At 42.3% G+C, this 26628-nt stretch overlaps 1 protein-coding gene across 17 annotated transcripts in view; it reads right to left on the bottom strand.

Annotated features, from left to right (window-relative positions):
* Positions 1-26628, bottom strand: part of RNF144B (ring finger protein 144B) — a 203681-nt gene that overhangs the window by 17864 nt on the left and 159189 nt on the right. For all 17 annotated transcript variants that reach the window (XM_051832579.2, XM_070074316.1, XM_008274113.4 and 14 more), the window contains 2 exons: positions 25221-25325; positions 10560-10620 (listed from right to left, as the gene is read on the bottom strand). In XM_051832579.2, coding sequence (XP_051688539.2) covers positions 10560-10620; positions 25221-25325 — 166 coding nt within the window. The remainder of the gene's footprint in view (positions 1-10559; positions 10621-25220; positions 25326-26628) is intronic.

The raw sequence follows: 26628 nt of genomic DNA, 5'->3' as shown, positions 1-26628 counted from the left end.
TTCCCACAATCCTTTCTCCTGTACCATCAACACTGCTTCTTTGGCTCCCATCCATGGATGACTTCCAAAACCTAATCCTGCATTTCTCCCACATCTTATTTATAGGACTCATGCCATAACTAAGCCTCCACTTTCACTTTAATTTGGATTCTTCCAAATGTCTTCTTCAGGCATGACCTCTTGTGATTAGAAGACTGCAAATTAGGCAAATGTCTATGACTCATTGTTCATTCAACACATGAATGATTTCAAGTACTGTTTAAAGACCCTGCACACATGAAGTTGGAAAATAGACATTCCTCCTCAGAAATAATACAGTGTGAAAAGGAAAAGCAGTGTTTAAAACAAAGACAGTGTCAAAACAAAAACATAAAACCACACAATAAATGATAGTGCATCCCACAAGATAACAAAGTAAAATTACCAACAAATACATGTAAGGAGCTCTCTGGGGGTGGAGATAAGGAATATTTAATAATTACATGCAAAAATATTTTATGTTTATTTTTAATCCAAGTAGCCACAGTGAAATTTACCCCTTCAAATCAACTTTAAAATCATAAGGTAAAACTAGTCCCTCCTAATCATAGAACAAAACCTGTAACACACGCTGAAATGGAATACAAAAAGATTAAGCTAGAAAGAGCCACAGTACCACATAAACAGAGATTAAAAAACAAATCCCTAGGGCAGTCACTCTGCAGGCAGCCAGCATTTGCAAGGTGTAGAAGGAAGAGAGTAGTCTCTTCCAGATATTAGAAATAATATTTTGTACATAAAAGAAACATCAAGCAAGGATACCAGCAGTCATGTCCTAAAGTGGACTCTTGTTGGCTTACGAGAACCAAATACATCTGTCTCCAACTCCAAGTTCAATGACAGCACATGGGTAGCTTGAAATTAACCATGGTGGAAGTACTTATATCTTAGAAATTGGCAAATACTGTAGATAAGAGTTATGTCCCACCCCCCACAAAGACTGTTATCTAACACATCATTGACCACAGGCCAAGTTGAGGTTAAACACAAAATGTATGAATAATTTATGCACAAAACCTACATCAACCAGGCAGTGGAAGAGTGAGTGGCAGAATACGTCCAGCCCAAAAGAGAAACCAAAACCACAACAGTGCTGGGCTCTTTTAGTCATATTTGCTGATCAACCTTTTCTACTTCCTGAACACCCTACAGAAAGACAGATACATACACCTGAAGAAAACCCACAGGTATACACATCTTCTGAGAGTAACTCCAGTGTATTGCTCACTAATTGTTTCTTGCACATCTGTCCTAGTCTTCAACTCCAGAGAATACCCTCGAAGGCAGGCTGTCTCTTCCACTAAGAATCAGGGTACATCAAAGAAAGATGATCTCCCTTCCAGGTTTTTCAGCACCCCTCATACCACCATTCAGAGGGGACATACTCAGTACTTTCATGTCGACCCCAGTGGATCTAAATTATCCCTCTTCTACACACAAGGGGACAGAAGAGAAAACAGAGGCCAGACAGCTGTCAATTCAAACCAAAGGCTACTCTTAGGGTCCCCCTCCCATCATCAAGCCCCCTTTTAGAATCTTTCACGACCAAATCCTGGAGAAATGTCCACTGCTTCAGAATTGCACCTATGATAGTAACCCGCTATGACTTTGTTTGTCAAGGTTTGCTTTGGGACATAGATCTTTTTTCTCACATAATTACTTGTGATTTATCCTAAGGCTCTGGTTATAGAAAATATACTCCCTGGCCGGTGCTGCAGCTCAATAGGCTAATCCTCCACCTAGCGGCGCCAGCACACCAGGTTCTAGTCCCGGTCGGGGAGCCGGATTCTTTCCCCGTTGCCCCTCTTCCAGGCCAGCTCTATGCTATGGCCTGGGAGTGCAGTGGAGGATGGCCCAAGTGCTTGGGCCCTGCACCCCATGGGAGACCTGGAGAAGCACCTGGCTCCTGGCTCTGGATCAGCGTGGTGCACTGGCCGCAGCACGCCAGCCGCAGCAGCCATTGGAGGGTGAACCAACGGCAAAAGGAAGACCTTTCTCTCTGTCTCTCTCTCTCTCACTGTCCATTCTGCCTGTCCTGTCAAAAAAAAAAAAAAAAAAAAAAAAAAAAAAAAAAAAAAAAGCAGAGTAAATAACTATTTTGAGGGAAAGAGAGAAATCTAACCAAACTCCCAAAAGTCCTCTCAGCTTTATATTTCTGCATTAAAGTATGGAGTCATGTAAGTTACCAAGGAATTATGGAAACAATATCCAAAGCAGTAAGGACTCAATTTCTCTTATTGGAAGAGAGACAGAAATAAAGAGATTGATTCCTTCCCTCAACCAGCCACACACAAATCTTTCATAGAAATTCATGAAAGGCATTTTTGAATGAGAAGAAAAGGTACAGTGGTGCCTCTGGGCCTAAAGGCATAAAGAATACTTACATAATTTTTCTATCTGCCTTGTCTAATTTTGATTCATGGTCTAGACCCCTCAGCTCCAATATGCATTTTCTGCTCTCAATTTTAACTGGGTAGCTACTAATTTACTTAGAATCACTAGATAGTGTGACATTTATGAAAACCAGAGGATACTGTGCAAACATCAAGTCCTGCTTTTGAGACTTATTCACCGTGGTACTTTTTTAAAAATCACATTTATGCCTATAGATTAAAACCATGAGTAAATAAGCAATCTACACAGAGTTTGAATTTCCAAATTTTATTCAAATAATGCAAAAGTAAAGAGTTACACATATAACATAGCAGGCTGATTTTACAAAATCAGAAAACAAACAAGGAATGAAAACAGCCCTTAATTTTCACTAAACTCAGCTAGGGCTGTCACAATATAGGGGATATATAGCTCCTCCTAATCCAATACTTCCCTCAGTGTAAAATGGAAAAGTCAAGATTAGAAAGACACTGCCTAAACACCCAGTGTCCACCAATTAGCAGATTCTCCAAGAAAAATTAGTGAAAATCTTTCCTTTCTTTCTAATTCTCAACCTAAAGGTGTAACTTTAAACTCTTTGAAGAGGAACACACAAATCCGTATTCTTTCACTGTGGTGTTTTCCAAACAATGGGGATTGAGAAATTCATTTAATGCGTTGTGAACAGTCATTTCTAAAAACCAAACACATTAGGAAAGAAAATAGAGTGTATTTCATTAATAAGTATAGATTTATGAAAGTGCTGTTAGTTCTGTCTTGGGGGGTATGGGTGTATATGTGCTGGCTTTCAAGGGAAAATGTATTTCTTATTCTGGGATACAAATAACTTGAAAAACATAGTGGCTTCCACAAAGCTGGGGGTCTATAAACATCTGCTGAATGATTTACAAATGTCTGCAACTTGGGAGGTATTTTGTAAAATTTGTGTTGTTTTCTTATTCACTCTATTTTCTTGTGACCTAAAGTTCCTCCTATTGTTTGAGATCTCCAGAAGCTATTTCCCTTGTCACTCTCACCTGCTTGCCTTTCTTATTTTTTCACCAGGACACAGAAGCAATTAGAAGAGATCCCGGGGCACGCCAAACCTGCTAGCCCACCTGCAGCCACACCCACGTCCTCTCCACCCTCACAGCCTGAGGACTGTTTCCGTAACATTCTCTCCCTCTCCTGTATCATCCCTCCCTGCTGCAGCAGGAGTTTTGTTTAAGAAAAAAACCTCCCAGAAAGTGTTTTGCTTAATATATTCACCACACCCACTTTTCAGAATATTTTGAACCCTCTCCAAGCAGGTTCTTCCCCATTACCCCACTTGTCAAGGTCACCAAAGACCTCTGTGTTACCAACTCTCGGTCCTTCCCTTTCCTAATCTCTCCAACATCTGACCAGCTGACCCTCTCTCCTCTGTAAATCAGACACCTTCAACTCCTTCTGGGCAGGTACTTCTGGGCCTCCTTTGCCAATCTTCTTCACTGGCTCCACCTCTTCTTCCCCACCTGTAAAAGTCACAGTGCCCCTGGTCTCAATCCTGAGACTTTATCCACACTCTATTCCTCGCTGAGCTCATTCAATGCCACAGCTATAAACCCGACCTCTAAGCCGACAACTCGAAAATATATAATGTTGTTCCTGACCTCTCCTCTTACCTCCAGGTTCATATTATCCAACTATACTTCTACAAGAAAATCCTGACAGTTCTACTTACACAATACCCTTCAAGTCTGGAGATTTTTCAGTATTTCTACCTATAACATGATGCAGTATCATCTTAGGTTAGATGGCCACAGAGCCTCCTAGATCTCTTTGCTACCACTTCATTCCACTATGATCAACTTTTCCTGCAGCAGCCACACCAATTTTCTAAAACCGGCAGTCACAACAAGACACTACCCTGGTCACAGTCCTCCAATGACTTCACGTCACAGAGGCTTCATCATCTTAATCATATGATCAGGCCCTTGACAACTATATTATGCCCCTCAACTCTCTCTTCTACTTACTTAGCTCTGCTTTACTGTCTGCCAAACAGAAACTTGGCTTACTCCTGCCTCAGTGCCTTCGCACTTGCCCTTCTCTCTGCCTGGTATGCTCTTTCCGTGTGTATTCACGTGACATACTCACTTCAAATCAAAGGTCTACTCAGACAGAACCTCCTCAGGGAGGTCTTCCATAAAAGTCTCCCCATTCAACCCTTCCCCACTTCTTACCCTTCTTTATTTATATAAATGGTACATACCACTATCTAATATAACTTATTTATGATCTAACCCTCTCTCCTGACATACATCAGAATCCTTTTTGAGCAGGGATTTTGTCTTGAAGATCATTATATCTCCATCATCCTAGACAGGGTTTTGCAACACCAACACTACTGACAATCTGGATGAGATCATTCTTTGTAGTGGGGGGATGCTATCCTATGCATTAAATGTTTAGCAGTATCGCTGGCCTCTACTCTCCAGATGCCAAGAGCATCCCACTCCAGAGTCACAACAATCAAAAATGTCTTCAGACGATACCAAATGTCCTTCAGGGGTCAAATTCAGTACAGGTTGACAATCACTGACCTTGACCTAGTCAGCTGCCTGGCACATTCTGTTAATGAATGATAAAGCACTGCAACAGAAGCATAAGAAATAGTACCAGTAGAGCAATTCCCCGCAGTAAATAGTACAATGGCAGCATATATGACAAGGTTCTATATTGACCTACCCTGCATTCAGACACTTTCAGAAAACAGGAACAATACAGGGAGAGACCTGTTTAGGCATTAATACAGGAGTGTTTGCCCCTATCTAAGGAACAGGGGCCGCGACATACAAATCTGGCCAGACTTCACTGCCTGAGCCCAGCATCTACTCTTCAGGATACCCATCAGCCCAGCTCTTACAAGTGCAGCTACAAGTAGAAGTCAACAAAAGGCAACAGAACTGTTTTCTGTTTAAATGACTGTATCCAACAAGCCCTTAACTGCACAATTTCTCTTTAAAGACCTCATGGAACAGAGTGTACGTAAGTGGGGCCTAGAGGCAAGATCAGTAGAAAAGGAAGACATGCGTAAGGAGCATCAGACACTTGGGGCTCCGGCATTGGAGAGGAGTGCATGGAACCCAACAAACTGACGGACACCAGGTAGAGTCAAACCACTGTCACATGAAGAACTGTCCCTCCCACTCTCCTCCAAACCAATGATCCGAGAGGAATTTGAGATAAAGTGGAGCCCCAAACAGGAAGGATAGGATATTTATAAAAATACCTTTTGGGGCTACTGTTGTGTTGTAGCAGATAAATATGTCTGCAAAGCCAGCATCCCATATGAGTGTAGGCTCATCCTGATTGCTCCAGTTCTGATCCAGCTCCCTGCTAATGGGCCTGAGAACAGCAGCAGAAGATGGCCCCAGTTCTTGGGCCCTGGTCAGGAACACGTGGAAGACCTAGATGGAGCTCCTGGCTCCTGGCTCCTGGCTCCTGGCTTCAGTCTAGCCCAGCCCTGGTCATTGTGGCCATCTGGGGAGTAAACCAGTGGATGGAAGACATTCTCTCTCTTTCTCTCTCTCTCTCTCTCTCTCTCTCTTAACTCTGACATTCAAATAAAAATAAATAAATCTTTTAAAAATATTTTTTATTTCTTTAGTTGTGAATTCAATTCTGTTTCCTGGCTTTTGGCCTAGGAAACATAGCTGTTATAAAAATAAAATAGCACAATTATCCACAAAGCTTAAGGTTTAGCTGCTTCCCCCTTCAAATTTTTATTCCAAAGTGTGTAGAAAGTGAGTTGAGGCTGGTTCAGTTGATTTCCTCTTCATGAGCACTGATGAAAAGTATCATGTAGCTCTGAGATTGGGAGCTTCAAAAATCTCAACAAGGAGACATCAGGAACCTGGAAGTCAGCTCCCACACAATAGGGACCCTGAATCTTTAATATGAACATGACTTAGAAGTGATTAACTATGACAAATTTACATTGGAGATGGACAAATTAAAAGGTTTGAATTGCAATTTACTTAAGGAAAGTAGAATTGATTATACTGAAGTAAAACCTCATGACTATTTGATCTTAAGGCTGTGCTTGTTCATGTAAATTAAGCTAGGCAGGAAGTGCTATCTAAAACTATTTTTTGCAGCAGGCATTCAGCCTAGTGGTTAAGACACCCATGTGCCACATCAGAATACCTGGGATGGATACCTTGGCTCTAGCTCCTCACTTCAGCTTCCTGCTAATGCAGACCATGGGCGGGACCAGTGGGGCTCCTGCCACCTACATGGGAAACCCAGATGGAGTTCCTTATTCCTGACCTTGGCCTAGGCCAGTCTTAGCTCTTGTAGGCATCTGGGAAGTAATCCAGCACATGCGAGCTCTCTTTCCCTCTGTCTCTCTCTATATCTGCCACTCAAATAAAAAAAATCTAAGATGTAAAGTAACATAGAACTCTTACTTCTGTATTCTGACAATTATCAGCAAATAGAAATATTCTGGGGAATTAAAATAGCCATGAGACTTAAGGACCATATCTGACTCAAGTGATTGTTTTCCACTGTCAAAAACAGAATGCAAGATCCTTGGTTTTCCCCCAGCGCCATAACATTAGATATGTGGGTTTTCTTTTCATTCAGTTATATATTCTCTTAGCTAACAGGAATGGGTCTTTTTTTCTTTTATTTCTTTTTTTTTTTTTTTGTCTTTCTCCAGAAAAGGAAGCTGTGCCAAAAAAAAGACATCCCATGAATTTTTATGATTATGGGAAACACAATGCACCCAAGCTAATTTAATTATCTGCTGAAATAAATCAAACTGTTTTAGCTTTTATGACCCATTGCATTTTTAATTATGCCAAAGTTAATTTGCTTTCTGATATCTCAAAGAACAAAGGTCTTCTGCAGATAATGAAAATGCAATTAAACCACACTGATTAGAATTAACATCTGCTACAGTAAATACACCCAAACAGAGGTAGCCATTGTTGGAGGGATTATTCTCAAGACAACTGAAAAGAACCACAGAATTCAAACTTGGAAAAAATCTTTGTTTGAGGTTATCTAATATGACACAATTATATCCTGGCCCACAGAAGTTAGAAGTTTGCATAACTTATGCTTGGTGAGTCTGTTTTCCTCCTAAAATACCACTGCATATAAAGAAACACAACATTACTAAATAAATCTTAATTGCCACTATCACTATAAGAATGTTTTCTCTTTGAAGTAGCCACCTTGGATGTTCCATCTCAGCAAGTCATGATCTACTTCCAGGTGGTAAGAGAAGGTGGAATTCTTGCTTAGACTAAGGGCAACCTGTGTTAAACTGATAATATGATAAGTGATTTAAGAAGTTAGTCCTGATTATTAAGGTTCTACACAATTCTCTAGAATCTAGGACAATAGGGTAGAAATGGGCTGAAGAAGATTTAGATGGTGATGAACACATTATGTTGTTATTCTACACATTCAATCCAAGGGATGATTGGAGAATCTTCTGCAAGATTCTCAGTTCAGTTTGGAAAACTGAGGGAAAAGGTAAGATTTGGTGGTGGTGATTATGTATAACAATAATTTTTTGTAAGATTTATTTTATTTATTTGAAAGACAGAGTTACAGGGAGAGGTAGAGCCAGAAGTGTGTGTGTGGGGGGGTCTTTCATCTACTGGTTCACTCCCCAAATGGCCACAATGGCTGGAGCTGTGCTGGATCAAAGCCAGGAGCCAGGAGCTTCCTCCAGGCATCCCACGTGCATACAGAGGCCCAAGGACTTGGGCCATTTTTTTCTGCTTTCCCAGGCCATAGCAGAGAGCTGGATTGGAAGTAGAGCAGCCGGGACTTGGACCAGTGCCCATAAGGGGAACCAGTGCTGCAGGCCAGGGCTTTAACCTGCTGTACCACAGTACAGGCCCCAACAATAATTTTTTAAATGCCACTAATAATTTATTAAATGCACTGTGAAAGACACACAATATTCATTCACTCATTCTTTACAACAACTGTAGGATGATAATTCAATTATCATTCCCATTTTATAGATGAGGAAATGGAAGCCCACCAAGGGAGAAGCCAACATTTAACTGTGTCCCTCACTCAGGTCCTCTTTAGAAACCTCACCCCACCTGATGATCAGTGCAAGTTTTGTTTCACAGGTACTTTAGTCTTTTGATGGGAAGTTGAAACATCTAGAAACTACTATTTTATACTTAAAATGGATCCACGAGAAAGAATTGGCTGGCAAACAGAGGAAGCTTAAGCTGAGGAGAAAGTGTTATCATTAAAAAGCATAGCTTAGGAAGGAAGCCCTGGACTTAGTCATACATTTACCACAAAACTCCAGAAAAGTAGACTCAAAAAGAAAACACACACACACAGATGATAAGAATGGGCTTGTGATCAGAGACCATGAGAAGGAAAATGACTAACAAGAGATAGGAATTAAAAATAAAGCTGAGCAGATGATAAAGTCATCAAGTATCACTGACTTTAACAGACTACAAGAAACAAAATAATGAGCCAGGGCTCTGATGAAATAAAACCTTAATGATCAGATACAAAAGACAATGTGGGAGCATTTAACCAGGGGCAATAAAAGAGCAAGACAAAACTCAAGGAGCATTGTCACAAATGTGAAGACTCAAAATGAAGATTGTGGGGATGAGTATTTGGCTGATTGTTAAGATGCCCACATCCTGGCCGGCACCGCGGCTCACTAGGCTAATCCTCTGCCTGTTGTGCCAGCATCTCGGGTTCTAGCCCTGGTTGGGGCGCTGGATTCTGTCCCGATTGCCCCTCTTCCAGGCCAGCTCTCTGCTGTGACCAGGGAGTGCAGTGGAGGATGGCCCAAGTGCTTGGGCCCTGCACCCCATGGGAGACCAGGAGGGAGCACCTGGCTCCTGGCTTCCGATCGTCGCAACACGCTGGCCATAGCGGCCACTTGGGGGGTGAACCAACAGAAAACGGAAGACCTTTCTCTCTGTCTCTCTCTCACTGTGTAACTCTGCCTGTCCAAAAAAAAAGAAAAAGAAAGAAATGCCCATATCACAGTGCTTGGGTTTGACTTTTTTATTTATTTATTTTATTTATTTATTTATTTTTGACAGGCAGAGTGGACAGTGAGAGAGAGAGATAGAAAGGTCTTTCTTTGCCGTTGGTTCACCCTCCAATGGCCGCTGCGGCCTGCGTGCTGCGGCCAGCGCACCACGCTGATCCGAAGGCAGGAGCCAGGTGCTTCTCCTGGTCTCCCATGGGGTGCAGGGCCCAAGCACTTGGGCCATCCTCCACTGCACTCCCTGGCCACAGCAGAGAGCTGGCCTGGAAGAGGGGCAACCGGGACAGAATCCTGCGCCCCGACCGGGACTAGAACCCTGTGTGCCAGCACTGCAAGGTGGAGGATTAGCCTAGTGAGCCGCAGCGTCAGCCAGGTTTTACTTCTATTCTGTCTCCTGACTCAGCTTTCTGCTAATGTGCAGCTGGGAAGATGGCAAATAACTGTTTAAGTTTGGGCTTCTGTCACCACAACAGAGACTGGGACTGAGTTCCCAGCTTGGGCCCCTGACATGGGAGACAGAGATGGAGTTCCTGGCTACTGGGTTTGCCCTGGCCCAGCTCTGGCTGTTTTGGCCATTTGGGGAGCAAAACAGAGGATGGAAGTTATCTCTCTCTCTCTCTCTCTCTCTCTCTCTCTCTCTTTCTCTCTACCGCCCTGCCCCCCATGATTTCAAATAAATACAAATAAATAAGCTTTAAAAAATAGTGAATATCATAAGGCGTAGTAAAATGCCTGGGCAAGTTAATGCTTTGATGTAATCTTCTAGAGTGGAAAAAATGGGTGAGAAAACGTATTTTGAATCAATTTTTTTGTATTATTAGTGTTATTATGAAATCGTCCAACTTTTGCAAAACCTTTCTTACATGAGCCAAATTCAAAACAAAACCATCCACATATGGAAAGCCCTATTTCCTGAGAGTCTGCAGTTTCTTCTGGTGTGGACGAGAGTTGAAATTTTATGTTGCAATTACAGTTTTTCCCTTTCCGAGTCCCCTTGCAGCTCTGCTGTCAGCCCGCAGCTGTGTTCATCTTCCATGTGGGTTGGTGTAAAGATGACACATGTAAAATCACATTCATCATAGGACAAGAAAAGAGTGCATACCTCGTTCAAATTTTAACCGCTGATAAAGCTGAAACTGATCCACGGGCACCAAACAGGCAATCTGAAAGCAGAGATGTCAGAAAGATGAGATTTCAGTCACCACAGGGTCCTGAGTTAGCAGCCTTTTATAGTTCTCTTTCTTGTTTGGCTTCCTCTATGCTCTCTGTCACAGCTGTTTGCAAACTTCTTTTCACTACACTGTTCACGCACTAACACGTGCAGTCTCAAATCATCCATACGGCTAGGAATCACTGTTCAAGGCTCCAGTTACAAAAACACTGATAGCCCTGCACTGTTTGATCAATGCCTACTGAGGCCACACAGCCAAATTTTATTACCTGGATTCCCCACTTAGTTGTGAACATAAATGAAAGATGCTCCTTTTCTTGATTTATTTTTCTTAAAAGAATTTATTTACTTATTTGAAAGGCAGGGTTACAGAGAGAAAGAAGGAGAGACAGAGAGAGAAAGGTAAGTCTTCCATCCATTGGTTCATGCCCCAAATGGCCACAATGGCTGGGGCAGAGCCAGCTGAAGCTGGGAGCCAGAAGCTTCATTCAGGTCTCCTACGTGGGTGCAAAGGCCAAGCACTTGGGCCATCCTCCACTGCTTTTCCAGGCACATTAGCAGCAAACTGGATCAGAAGTAGGGAACCCAGGACATGAACTGGCACCCATATGGGATACCAACCTTGCAGGTGGTAGCTTAATCCACTATACCACAACAGTGGCCCCATGATTCTCCTTTTCTCTCTACATCTGATTAAGAAATTTTAAAAATAGTGGTGTTCTGCCTTTAGAACCCTGAGAAACCAAGGTCAAGTAGATGGCTCAATGGTACTTCAAAAAATTCACAGAAAATGGAATTACAAAGTAAGTTTATTTCAGTGCAAAACAAAATTTAAATGCATGTATATGAGAGGTCTTCAAAAATTCAAGAGAAATGGATATCATGAAAAACTATTCATGGGGTTCAAATGTTTTTCTTCACTAAATAATCTTATCTTTCATTTCCACTTTCCATAAACTTTTTGAAGGATCTCTGTATCTCAGCAATTATGAAGGCTTTATTGGTTGCCCAGGAAATTGTATCTTTTGAATAATTCAAAAATAATTTCTTTTGACAAAAATCACTTCGTGGAGCCCTCAGTTATCACAATGACCGCTCAGCCCCTGGTGGAAAAGAAATGCCTTAGACATTTCTTGTGGCTAGCTTTCCATTTCCCTCTCAGAAGGCCACATGAACCAAAGGTTTATTAGTAAACAGCAGTGATTCATAGCCAACCAAGTGACATTTCAGATTCATCATTTTTAAATTGCATTTAAAAGGCAGATGCAGGAAAAGCTAACTGCTCTTAAGCTGGCATTCTAAAAATATTAATTCCATTGACGTCAAAATATAAGTATATTGACGTTGCTTAAAAGATTTACAACTGAGAAAATCAAAGGATTTGATATTAGCTTTCTAGATACTCAGCAACATGATCCAGAACACAGCCTTAGCCTTGACAATTCCCTCTCTAAACTACTATTTTTGGTGGCGGGGCAGAGGGGAGGAGGGGGTAGGCTGTAAAACATATCCAAATGGAAGTTCTTACAACTAATGAAAGCAAGTCCACTTTGAGAAAAAACTCAAGTAAGAAAATAATGCAGCTAAAATTGCATTTAACAAATATAATACATTTAAAATGTATTCAGAAATCTAATCATCCCTGCTACAAAAGTAATCTGGATTTGTTTACTTTGTAAGTGAACCAAACTAAGGTAGCTAGAATGTAAGAAGGGCCACAAAACAAGCAGGTTTGATCTTCCCAATCCAAGTGAAATATGCAGAAACAAATTTAATTATAAATACATTCTTTTTTTGAAATTTTCTTTCTCCATTTGGGGAGACAATGTTTTATTTTCATCTAGTACCTTAGCAATCCTCATAACAAACTAAGGTCAATTTCATGCGAAATGTACTTTGCCACAGTTCTTTTTATAAATATGGTTAGACTTTTATTCTATTGAAAGCCAACTCTGGACATCTGTTATAACACTACCCAAAAATCTTTCCCGGAAAACAAAGGTATCTCAAATAAAATCAGGATTGGAGACAAAAGGTCCAGGCAAATGAAGTGAGCGGTGACATTAAGGAATCAGAGTCCAATTCCCACATTTGCCAGTGATGTGTTGTGAGTGGAGGACAACCAACCTGTTGTTACTACAACTCCAGGATTAGAGTGAGGAGGGAATGATATCATCTGGGCCCCAGAGACCACAGTGACATTCCATGAGCTTATTTTCACCATACTCCTTCCCCAAAAGCTATGAGAGGTCTTTGACTCTATGGGACAGCCCTCTATACCACTCACTGCAATCGAAAATAGTCTGAGGACTGATCAAGACCTTCTTTAGATCCTTCAAAGTCAACCTTCCAGTTTGCTGATTTTCTAATGATGAGTAATTTATGCAACAGTAAGTCAAAGACAATTTACAAAAGACACAGGCAACAGGAAGATGTTTTAGTCACAGATGAAATGCTGTTGAGAAAAATGTCAGAAATTAATGTCATCAAAAGTCATCAACGGTAGAGACGGATGTTTAATTTTAAATTAAAAAGATAAACTCCATCAGAATACACATTACTGACAACAGGGAGGTCTTGGGTCTCTTTAAGTTTTTCCCCTCTTAACTCTGCTTTGAATCTCCTGCTTATTATTTCCTAAATCAAAGGTCTATATGGAATTAGGCCTTAATAAAGTAAATCCATTTTTCTACTGATATTTTGTATCACAGAAAGTTAATTCCATCATTGCTCGCTTTATCTGATCCTTTTGGAATGCAAGTACCCCAGGGAATATATCAATTCTCTGGCCAGCCCTGCCATTTAGACTATACCTTCCTCCTATGCTCAGTGAAACCTACTGTGTGCAAAGCCTTGGGTTGCAGGCCTGGGCATGTGAGGAAGCAGACGCAGAAGCCGCACTCAAGTAACTTCACTACTCAAAAGGAAAGAAATACAAGGGTACTTCAAAACGCTCATGGGAAATAGAATTAAGATATGTCTATTTCGGTGAAAAAAATGAAATGTTTGCGTGGTTTTTTCCTAATATACATTTTCCAAGAGTTTTCTGATGAGGCTTTGCATGTCCTTCAAAACTTTTTGCACGAAAATAAACATTTATTTTTAAAAATTATTTTATGTTATTTATTTGAGAGGCAGAGAAACAGAGACAGAGAGAGCTATCATCTACTGGTTCACTCCCCAGGGGAAGTAGCCAGAGGAAGAGAAAGGGGCCAGGAGCCTGAAACACAATCCAAGTCTCCTCCTTGGGTGGCATATTTGAGCTATCACTGCTGTCCGCCAGGGTCTTAATTTGCAGGAATCTGGAGTCAGGAGTCGGAGCCCAGAATTGAATTTGTAATGTGGGGAGTATCTTATCTGTTGGCTAAACATCTGCTCCTAACTTATGTTTTAAATCTACTTTCTACAAACCTTCTGAAGTACCTTTGTATATATAAGATTCAAGAAAGATCTATTTGTTTATCTTGTTGTATGTTGGATTCTTCAGATGAAAACTAATTTTCTCAAATATGTCTATCACATTTTTGGTTTTAGATGAGATAAAGCTGGAGCTAGTTAAAAAAAAATGATCCAAATTATTAAATTCTTGGTTCTGATGCCATTTGCCACTAAGTCACTATTGATCAAGACTAACATTTCTACTATTCCAAAATTGAAATTATTGTATTAGGATGATTATTGGAAAACTCAATCATGATGCAGGTAAAGGAGCTATAGACAATTTTTTGACCGAAAGAATTTTAACATTGAATGCTAGACTAACAATTCTAGAGAATAGTAAGAGATCAATTGGAAGTGTCTTGCGATACGCATTCATCTTTTCTCTGCCAAGAAAGAAATTTCTATCATTCAAAAACCACACTGCATCATTCTTTACCTTTTTATTTTGAAACAATTTTATATTCATGAAAATTTGCAAAATTTATTTAGTGTTCCTAAACTCCATTCCCCTTACCTACTCTTAATGATAAAGCCCTATTTGAGATGTCTTTAAAAAGTTGAAATATATATAGTGAAAAAACCATGCATGGATTTCAATTTTTTTTGCACTAAAATTAATTTCTATTTAAATTCCACTTTTCCATGAACTTTTTGAAGCACCTTCACGTGAGTTGAGGGAGGAGTCAGGGATGAGTTGGGTGCATGACCTTGGTTGCCTGGTAGACTAAGGCATCTGCAGAACACAAGACAAATGAACGGCCAGGGCAGCTGTGTGCAGACACCTCTGAGAGCACTGGCCCTGGAACCCAGTTCCATCCCACCCTTCACTTCTATGGTGGGACCCAGCTTCTGATTGAGGTCCTCCTTCCTGGTTTTTTCAATCAGGATTTGAGGTCTAGAGTTTAGGAAAGGAGGCTTTGGCTGGTCCGTTGCGCTGAGGTCAAAGGGTCAATATACCGCTTTTCTTCTCTGTTAGAAAAAGCAGTTCTTTTCTGGGTTGGGATGGAAAACATTTCTTCATTTCTGTGCCAATGTGATTAGACATTGATCCAGAAGGCAAGTCCAGTTTCTCCCACCTTTACTTTTGTAAATAGTAATCCTCAAGCATTGCCAGAGCCTTGACAGGTCATATGAGCCAGTGGTTAATTCCATCTCCAGATGTACTGGTCTGTTGTACTCTCTGTTCAACCTGCTCTCTTAATTTTTCAAAACACTTGTAGCATAAGTCTGGTTTGCTTTTTAAAATTTCCAAGTATATTTATCTTTTAATTCCAATTACCCATGAACTTTTCAAAGTCCCCTCATATAACCACAGTCAATTATGGAAATAATAGGAAATTCACACTGACTGATTCAACACAACTAAACCACCTACAGTAGGTCTTATATAAATTCCACAAGTTGTCTCTCTGTCTTTTGTAATCCAAGACCGGATCCAAGCTATACTTGCGTCAGTGTCTCCTTGGCCTTTTCTAACCCATGACAGTTCTTTAGCTTATTTTTCTCTTTCATGACCTTGACATTTTTTAAGAATCCATGCCACTTGTTTGCATAAAATTCCCTGATTTGGATTTGTCTGATTAGACTAAGAGTGTACATTTTTGGCAAAAATATCACAGGTGCAATCTCGGGGTTATCAGGCGGTACATGGGGACAATACATCTTATTACCAATGGTGTTTAACTTTCTGAGCTAGCTAGGTGGTGTCTGTCAGGTTTCTCCAACCTTTGTGATCAACAAGTATCTTGCAGGGGTAGACGGTATTTTAATTTAGAATCTTTAAGATGCAGAGTACCCCTGCAATGATTGGGAAGAACATAGGATAGAAATAAAGTTTTATTATTTACAGCCCTGGGGATGGCATGGCATCTCTGGAGGCTGCACACAGAGGGCAGGGAGCATACGGGAGGCATTCATCAAGAGGAAGTTGCGTGAGGCAGATACCTGATGGAAACTGTCTCAAAGGTGACTAAGCCCTGTTTCTGGTATGAGAGGCTCCAACTTAAATTCAAAACAGATGCCCAGGCAACATACAGTTTTAAGATTTCCCTATAGGAAGGCGCTTTTAGCCCATGCAAACTCCTGCTTCTGATCATACATTTATTTGCCCACTAATTTTGGTATCCATTTACAGTTCTTGCCAAAAATATCACTGTGGAGGCATTTGTGCTACCCATTAATGAATGGATGCCTGTGTCCCATATCAGAATACATGCATTCAGTTCCCATCTCTGGGTTCCCAATTCCAGCTTCCTGCTAATGAGAACCCTGGGGGGCAGCAGAGATGGTTTGAGTGACTGGGTTCCCATGGAGGAGACTTGGATTGAGTTCTTTGCTCCTGGCTTTGACTTGATCCAGCCCCAGCTGTTGAAGGCATCTGGGGAGTGAACCAGCAGTTGGGAGATTTCTCTCTCTCTCTCTCTCTCTCTCTTCCTATCAAATAAAAATTTAAAAAATTATATTATTGTGGTATTTGCTTAATGACTTTTCTATTCCTACCTTCTGTCCCTTCTCCCCTAAAGATGTGTTTATTCATCTTATTTAGATCAGTATATAGACTACTAATATTTGTTTTATTCAGTGGATTCTAATCCATAGTCAAGCAGTAGAAGCAAAGCTCTCTAAATATTTCCTTGGCTATCAAAACAACATGCCCTGGGGCCGGCACTGTGCTGCAGTGTGTGAAGCCATCGCCTGCAGTGCTGGCAACCCATATGGGCACCGGTTTTGTGTACCAGCTGTTCCACTTCCAATCCAACTCTCTGCTATGGCCTGGGAAAGCAGTAGAAGATGGCCCAAGTCCTTGGGCCCCCGTACCTGTGTGGGAGATCCAGAAGAAGCTCCTGGCTCCTGGCTTCAGACCAGCGTGGCTCTGGCCATTGTGAACCAACAAGTGGAAGACCTCTCTCTCTCTCCCTCTCTCTCTCTCTCTGTTTCTCCTTCTCTCTACGTGTAACTCTGACTTTCAAGTAAGTAAGTAAATCTTTTTTTAAAAAAAAAAAGACCATGTCCCTCAGATCAACCACTAAAAAGTCCTTAATTTGATTTAAAGTTTTTCCTTTGAAATGTGTGCTACTTTACCTATTAAACAGGTTAAACCTATTAAATCTCCTCCTATCCAAGCTCAATAGATTATTTTTCCTCCTCATCATTCTTGAAATTTTTCTAAAAGGAAAACAATTTTAATTCAGAGAAAATATACTTTTTAGTTTGAACAGAACTAGAGCAATAATACCAAAAGAGTAACAACAGAAAAGCTATTCGTGGGGCTGGTGTTGTGGAGCTGGCACTTGCAATGCCAGCATCCCATATGAGTGGGGGTTCAAGTCTCAGCTGCTCCGTTTCCAATCCAGCTCCCTGCTAGTGTGCCTGGGGAAGCAATGGAAGATGGCCCCAAGTGCTTGGGCCCCTGCAACCCACAGGGGCTCCTGGTTTCAGCCTGGCCCAGTCTCACCATTATAGCCATTTCGAGAGGAACCAGGGGATAGAAAACTGATCTCTCTCTCGCTCACTTGCTCTGCATTTCAAATATTTTTTTAAAAAAAAACACACTATTCATTGTATTTTTCTTTTGGTTATTATTCTGGTAAAAATGGAGCTGGGGATACTTACTAAATATCTGACTCTTCCTCTGCTGGAAGGCTTTGATTTTCCCTTCCACCCAGAGCAGGCCCACACTCAGGAAGTCAGAGCATGCCTACACGAGGGGTGCAGTAGCACTTAGACCTGGCAGTTAACTGGATATCTCTAACATGCACATTGGAGAAAGATGAAAATTGAGCCACACCCTTTTTTAATCACTATTAACTATGGCCATAATACTTGAAGGCATCACCACCTGCATTAACTTCAACCTACATTGACACCAACCCTACAAAAAAACTAAAAAGCAAAGCAAAGGAAAAGAAAGGAGCAGACGGTAGAGCCTGCTTACTGCAAAATCATGCATGAACAGAGTGGTATGTGTTCCCGTGAGAAATGTTGGTAAACACAATACATGTTGATTTCTAGTTGGGAAATTGATTCTGGGTTAAGAAAATGAAGTGATTAAAACTCAATGATTGAAGATCAGACAGGCTTCAGTAAATATTGCCCATCAGAATCTGCAAAGCAGGACAGAAGAAGAGAGAAGTTAAGACTTTATTTAGTTTTGGCCCTTTATTACTTTTGTAATCTATTTTATTTGAAAGGAAGAAAAAGATAGAAGATGGGAGGGCAGGAGAGACAGAGAGAGAGAGGAGGGAGAGAAGGGAGAGAGAGAAAGAGAGAGGGAGGAAGGGAGGAAGGGAGGGAGGGGAAGAGAGAGAGAGAGAGAAAGAGAGAGAGAGAGAGAGAACCCATCCACTGGTTCAGTCCACAAATACACACAAGAACTAGGGCTGGGTCCAGCAGAAGCTAGAAGCCAGGAACTCCACCTGGATCGCCCTTGTGAGTGGCAGTGACCCAACTACTTGAGTCATCATCTGCTGCCTCCCAGGGTGCATGTTAGCAGGAAGCTGGAATCAGAAGCTGAGCTGGGACTTGAACCCAGTCACTCCCATACGCAATGCGGGTGTCCCAGGCAGCTGCTTAGTGCTGCGCCAAATGCTTCCCCCTCCCCCAGGTTTGGCCCTGGAAGTAGGCATTTAGACGGGCAGTTAAGATGCTCTGGGTTCTATGTCAGAGTGCCTAGGTTCAATTTCAGGCTCCAACTCCTGATTTGAGTTTCCTGCTAAAACAGACTGTAGGAGGCAGCAGAGATGACTTAAATAAGTGGATCCCTACCACCTACATGGGAGATTTGGATGGGTTTGTATCAGTCCCAGCTCATCTGTGGTTTTTGGAGGTATTTGAGGAGCAAACCAGTAGATGGGAGCTTGCTCTGCCACTCTCCCTATTTTTCCTTGTTTCTCTGCCTCTCACATGAAATTTTTAAAAATGTGTTTAATCAATCAGACTTCTGCTACAAGTGCTTTTAAAAATTAAAGAAACAGGTTGAACAGAGAGTACAACAAATCAATACATCTGGAGATGGAATTAACCACTGGATCATATGACCTGTCAAGGCTCTGGCAATGCTTGAGGACTATGACTTGCAAAAGTAAAGGCGGGAGAAACTGGACTTGCCTTCTGGATCAATGTCTAATCACACTGGCACAGAAGTGAAGAAATGTTTTCCATCCCGACCTAGAAAAGAAGAACTACACTTCCTAACAGAGAAGAAAAGCAGCAAGTGGATCCCTTTACCTCAGCGCAACGGACCAGCCAAAGCCTCCTTTCCTAAACTCTAGACCTCAAATCCTGATAGAAAGAACCAGGAGGGCATCAACCAGAAGCTGGGTCCCACCATAGAAGTGAAGGGCGGGAGGATTCCCGGGCCAGTGATCCGCAGAGGTGTCTGCACATGTGTGCACAGGCTGTCCGTTCATCATGTGCTCTGCAGACGTCTCAGCCCCTGTGCAACCAAGGTCAAGTGCTCCCATCACCCACCAACTTCCTCCCTCGACTCCCTTCAGGGTGCCTCAGAGAGTCTGTAGTTATGCAGTTAAAAGATAAGTTAATTTTGGTGCAAAAAGATTGAAATCCATGCATAGTATTTTCATGATATGCATTTTCCATGAACTGTTCAAAGAACTCTCATCTGTGGGTAAAAGGCACTTGCCCAGGTGCACCTCCATGTGACACAGCTTGGTTCCCTTTAGTGAAAGCAGAAGCTTGGAAATATTATTTCCCATTTATCTGCAGTTTTAAATACATTTTAAAAGAAAGCTTTATATATTCTCTAAACCAAACAAAATTCAGCTGGGAATCTCAAAAATATCTATTTAACTCTGGCAGATTCCTCTATTCCCTGCCATACCCAAAGTTTACCATCTCTCCAGCCAACATAAATGGCAGCCTAAGTGTAGCACACACAGGCCCAATCCCTTTCAGTTTATGTTTTTCAACCCCAGGGACAGTACTACAACATTTGCTTGGCATCCTAATCCTTGATCTGGCCCAGCTTCCTGTGATCACAGAAAGATGAATGTTAGAAGAACCCAGGGCTGGCATTGTGGTGCAGTAGGTTAAGCCACCTGCAATGCCATTATCCCATACAGGAGTGTCCACAGTCCCAATTGCTCCAGTTCTGATCCAGCTCTCTGCTAATGCTCCTGGGAAAGCAGCAGAGGCTGGCCCAAGTACTTAGGGCCCTGCCACCTATGTGGGAGATCTGGATGGTGTTCAAGCTATTTGCCCAGTCCTAGCCATTGTAGCCATTTGGGAGTGAACCAGCTGATGGAAGATTTCTCTCTCGTTCTCTCTGTAACTCTGCCTTTCAAATAAATAAATAAAATCTTTAAAAGATAAAAAAAAGAGCTGGTTACTAGCTCTCTGCTATGACCTGGGAAAGCAGTAGAAGATGGCCCAAGTCCTTGGGCCCCTGCACCTGCATGGGAGACCTGAAAGAAATTCCTGGCTCCTGGCTTCGGATCAGCTCAGCTCTGGCCTTTGTGGTCATTTGAGGAGTGAACCAGCAGAATGGAAGACCTCTCTCTCTCTCTCTCTCTCTCTCTCTGCCTCTCCTTCTCTCTCTGTGTAACTCTGACTTTCAAATAAATAAAATAATTCTTTAAAAAAAAAGAAAGACCTGGTTACTGCAAGGGATGCTAAAGGAAGGTAATTTGGAAAGAACACTTGGATCCTCATAACTCTAGCAGCCTTTTCCAAAGCCACCCTAAATGATATGCCATCTAAGTAAAAACTATGTTGTAAAGTAGCTTCATAGTCCTTAATATGCTAGCTGTCTCCTTGCTCCCAGGCTTCCAGAGTGCCCTACCCTAAATCCTATCTTAGAGAAATTCTGGAGCATCCCCACCATTCTTTTTTTTTAAGATTTTATTTATTTATTTTACTTATTTGAAAGGCAGTGATACAGAGAGGGAGGCAGAAACAGAGATCTTCCATCTGCTGGTCCATTCCCCAGATGGCTGCAACAGCTGGGGCTCGGCCAGGCTGAAGTAAGCAACCAGGGATTCCATTTGGGTCTCCCATGTGGGTGGCTGGGACTCAAACACTTGGGCCATCTTCTGCTGTTTTCCCAGGCACATTAACAGAGAGCTGGATCAGAAGTAGAGCAGCCAGGACTCGAACCAGTGCACATCTGGGATGTCGGTGTCACAGGCAGTGGCTTAACCCACTGTGCCACAACGCCAGCCCCAGAATCCCCCATTCCTGGCAGCAGCAGATGCCCCCACCCTTCCTCTGCTGCATGCTATGGCACTGGCAGTAAAAGGCAGGCTGGCGGATTCAGGGCCTCAGCACTTGGAAGGAGGATCAGTGGGTGAGAAGCTCTTCTGTGTGCCTCCCCGCCAGCTGGCAGTTGGAAGAAGTTCAACTCAGGCAGCCCCCATTCAAATACGTTATGCACGTGCCACTCAAGGATGATGCAGCCCAGATGCATAGCTCAGACTCTCCCAGGAAGGACAGCGCATTAATCCCAGAGGTACGGAACTGCTCAAAGTAGACACCACCTTTTTTAATAAAGCTCCTTAAGCTCTCAAGCAAGGACTTGGCCCGAAGTAATGCTATCAGAACAATCTGTGTCCTGTCTTCATAATTCCATATTGGACAAGGTCCCTGGATCCAGTACCTTGGAACACCCTGCTGAGCAACAGCTGAAAGTACCAGAGGATGCAACGAAGGGAAGTTCAGCACATCCCAGGCTCACGTGGGCTCACCTCTAGCACGGGTCCTCCGGTTCCTATCTCGCCCCCCTCTTCTGTGACATGGACACAAGCTGACAGTTAATATGTAAGCAAGCAGTGCTTGGACTGGGCACTAAATGCTTCACTAAGGAGGCTCTCCTGACAGAGAAAAGAGGCAGAGCCAAGAGCTGAGCCAATTTGAAGGAACCAAGGAGGCAGACACAGGGAGCGGAGCCCGCTTTGTGAGCTGGGCTCACTCAGGAAAGAGCTTAAAGACTTCCTAGTGTCCTCTGAAGTTGAGGAAATGTTGTACTTAATGCATTGCACAAGACAATGAATGATGAAAAATTCTATATCCTCATATAAATAGCAGCAAGACAAAGGGAACCAGCCTCAACTAGAACTCCACTGGAATCTACTCAATAATGTACAGATAGTGAATTATATATGAGGGCACTTCAAAAAGCTCATGGAAGGGCAGGTGTTTTGGCACAGCAGGTTAAGCTGCCACTTGGGACACCTGCATCCTGTATCTTGAGCACCGGTTCAAGTCCCAATTACTCCACTTCCTAGGCAACTGCTTGATAATGTGCCTGGGAGACAATGGATGATGGCTCAAGTACTTGAGTCTCTGCTACTCACGTGGGAGACCCAGATGAAGTTCCTGGCTCCAGGCTTCACCCTGGTCTAGCCCCTGCTCTTGTAGTCAGCTGGGGAGTAAATGAGTAGCTGGAAGATTTCTCCCCCTACCTTTTCAAATAATTAAATATCTTTTAAAAGTTCATGGAAAATGGAGTTAAAAGATAATTTTGGTGTAAAAATGTTTGCAATCCATGCATAGTTTTTTCATAATGTATATTTTCCATGAACTTTTTTTGAAGACTCTCCCTATATATGGATTTCAAATCTTTTGCAGGTCCCAGCTTAACCCACTGTACCACAACAGACCCCTGGCCCTTGTTCTGCTTTTTAAAATATCATCTGGTGGAGCCTGTGACACTGGCACCTCATATGGACGCTGATTTGAGTCCCAGCTGCCCTATTTCCAATTGAGCTCCCTGCCAGTGCATCTGGAAAAGCAGTAGCAGATCCCTGCCACCAAGTGAGAGGCTTGGATGGAGTTCTAGGCTCCTGGCTTTGGCCTGGCCCTGCCCTGGCCACTATGGCTATCTGGACAGTGAACGAAAACATGGAAGATATCTCCCTATAGCTTCACCTCTTTCTCTGTAACTCTCCCTTTCGGGGGGGCGGGGGGAGTGTGTATGTGTTTGGTAATCTTTAAAGGGCTATTATAGGTTTGTTTGATTTTAATACAACCTCAAAGTAAAATTGCTTTTAAAATAAATCTGGATGAACAGAACCAGAAGCAGGAAGGGTGGACCTACTGGGAAAAGGGCAAGAGGAGGGGAAGCACAAAAAGCCTACACAAGGAAAATCAGAAGGGGTAAGACAAACTGCAGCCAGTCCTCACCCACTTGTCTAACACTGAGCCCTAACACTGCACACCTGGAGTGTCACTGCCTGATGGTTAGCATTTCCTGAAAGTACAGAGCCACACTATGCCGCTGAACTTTCTGCATTCACGTGAGTGTCCTACCCCATGCTGTCCAATCAGGAAGCCATTTGCTACATGTGCTGTTGAACACTTAAAAACAGTTATTGGAGTGGGCATTTGGTACAGTAGTTAAGATGTCACTTGAGATACCCGCATCCCATATCAGAGTGCCTGGGGTAGAAACTCAGCTCTGTTTCCAATCCAGCTTCCTGCTAATGCATATCCTGGGAGGCAGCAAGTGATGGCTCGAAGTGCTTGGGTCTCTGCCACCTATGTGGGAGACTTCAATAGAGTTCTGGACTCCTGGCTTTGACCTGGCCCAGACCTGGCTATTGCAAGCCTGGGAGAGAATCCACAGATGGAAGAGAACTATCTGTTCATCTCTCTCTCTCTCTCTATCTCTTTCTGCTTTGCAAATACGTAGTTAATTAAACAAAAAAAGTTACTGACAAGCACAATTTAAAAGCTGAACTTTAAATTATATCTAATTTTAATCAATAACTTAAAAAATATTTATTTACTTATTCATTTGAAAGGCAGAACTACAGAGAGGGGTGGAGAGACAGAGAGAAACATTTCCATCCACTGGTTCACTCCCCAAATGGCCACAATGGCTGGGGCTTAGTCAGACCAAAGCCAGGAGTCAGAACTCATCAGAACTTCTTCCAGGTCTCCCATGTGGGTGTCAAGGGCCCAAGCATTTGGGCCATCTTCTGCTGTTTTTCCAAGGCCATTAGCAGGGTGATGGATCGGAAGTGGAGCAGCTGGAACTCGAACCAGCTTAACCCACCGTGCCGCAGCACCAGTCCCAATTACTCTAACTTTAAAAAAAAAAATTCTAACCTGGGTACAACATGCCTTTGAAAATAATTTGTTTATTTACTTATTTGAAAGGAAAAGTGACAGAGCGAGTGGTTCATTCCCAAAATGCCTGCAACAGCCAGGAGTTAGGCAGGCTGAAACAAGGAACTATGAACTCCATCTGGGTCTCCCACATGGGTGGCAGGAATCCAAGTACTTGAACCATCATTGAGCCCTGTAAGGGTTAAAAAATTACACAAAAGCACATATCAAGAAAGTAAAGAGATAGAATTCAAACCAAATTATTTCTGCCCATAATTACATGGCCTCAGTTTCTTCATTGGGAAGTAACCCAATATCATGAGTTTTGTTGAGAGGATTAGATAGTAGTATAGTGGCCACAAGAGCAACTGTAGGGGTTCCTGGTACAAAGCAGGTGTTCAGTGATTGCTGAATGGTAACTTATTCCGTTGATTTCTTGGAACCTCTTTCAGAGACTTACAAACTCCTTAAGAATGGACAAAAGCTTATTATATTCTGATTAACAGTGAACAGGGTCCAAAGATTAGAAGGTAGATTTATGGCAAGCCAATGATCAAGGACTGAACAAACAAAGGAAAGAGATAAATTACAGTCGTAAGAAAATGAGAGAAAAACTTTTAAAAAAAAAAAAGTTTCTGATGTTCTGATGCCTGACATGATTTGAATGAAAAGCCTCTCTCTCTCTCTCTCTCTCTCTCTCTCTCTCTCTGCTCTTGGGAAATCGTTCAACCCAGGCTACCATGGTAGAATCACAGTAGTTTATATTTTTGAGAACTGTGGCTATTCTATGGTCTATTTATCTTTAAAGACCATGCATTATTCCATTTCCAGTTGGATTTCTAGCACCTTTGCCTATTCTAGACCTGTTTCAGCACTCAAGTTGGCAGATATAAATAGAACTGAGGTCAGGGACCATGTTAACAGTGTATATAAAGAATCCAAAGGTATGTAGCAATAAAGAACTCCTTTACCAAGTTGCCCTCTGTATTCTGTTGCTAGACTCCTTGGCAGCGAGGTGTGTAGAGTCAAGATCCTAGTAAAGTTACATCAACAGGAAGAGGGGTAGGCTGTGGCACTCGTGCATACCTCAGCTTCCTGCAGGGTCCCCTGGTTCAGGCACACCACGTCAGGACAAGTGATAGGAGACCCACATCCTTCTCGGATTGCCAACTGCATATACTGTTTCAGGCACTAGAAATTAAAAAGAAAAAAGACAATTATTCACTCTATTACGGTAGCACAGTTACGTAATGAAGCAGCCACTGCCGCTTCTTCCTTAATTGGCCGTCCTGGGGCTCCTGTACTCAGGAAACATAAGTTATCACAAGTGCAAATACTAAGAGCCATCACTTCGGAAAGAATGTAGAGACAGGCAATTCATTAGGTATGACTTCATCTTAAGAGTTTATTCAAGTCAAATTCCCGTATGCTCACACATTTCATTCACCACAGATTGGGAAAAGAAAAAACACCTTTTGCATTCACAGCAAGGGCCTTTTTTAAATTTTTTTAAACTTATGTGACATTCCAATTCCATTTTTCTCTGACGGCCCCCTCCCTCAAAGTACACCCAGAGGGAGACTAGAGCTCTGTGTCCTGTGCTTAACTAGCCAAAAAGAACCAAAGTAAGATGACGGCAATGACATATCGAGGGTCACTCATATCAGTACGTGCACCTGGAAAAGGCAGTGACAGGGTTGGGGAAAGTCCAAGACCTCCTGATAACTCAGAATAGCAAAGACAATTGCAGAGGATGAGGCCTTCCCAAACTATATGCCTCGGTGGATGCCATGTTGAAAAGTTTTGGGTAGAAAAAAGGCACTGCTCACCTACAGTAAGAAACTGGATAGGGAAGACTAAGAACAATCTTGGCCTATGGTTAATTGTGCCTGGACCTCGGGCAGTGGGTGGAGGGGTGAGAAGGCAGGAGAGGACAGAGAGCATTATGGGACCACCAGCGTCATTCCTCTCTTTTCCCCTCCCACCCCACCTCACACAGCCACAGGAAACTGAAGACAGCCCTTGTGGATTCAACAAGTACTTTCACAGATCCAAAATATTTTCAAAAAAAAAAAAAAGTTATATTGTCACTGGCCTGGCCTATGAAAAATGACTGTGGACTTAAAATGTACAGGCTTTGTTCTAGTCCCAGCTGCTCTACTTCCTATCCAGCTCTCTGCTATGTGCTGGGAAAAGCAGTAGAAGATGGCCCAGGCACTTAGGCCCCTGCACCCACGTGGGAGACCTGGAAGAAGCTCCTGGCTCCTGGCTTCAGATCAGTGCAGCTCCGGCCATTGCAGCCATCTAGGGAGTGAACCAGTGGATGGAAGACCTTTCTCTCTCTTTCCCTCTCACTCTCTGTAACTCTGTCAAATAAACACATAAAATCTTTTTTAAAAAAATGTACAGGCTTTTTTCCTTGTCATTATTTCCAAAAAAAAGAAGATAATAACTATTTATATAGCATTTACATTTGTCAGGTATATTGTAAGTA

The sequence above is a fragment of the Oryctolagus cuniculus genome, chromosome 5 (genome assembly GCF_964237555.1).
Source record: "Oryctolagus cuniculus chromosome 5, mOryCun1.1, whole genome shotgun sequence".
Taxonomy (NCBI): Eukaryota; Metazoa; Chordata; class Mammalia; order Lagomorpha; family Leporidae; genus Oryctolagus; species Oryctolagus cuniculus.
The sequence above is the reverse complement of the archived record's forward strand: the minus strand, read 5'-3'. Positions and strand labels throughout refer to the sequence as shown.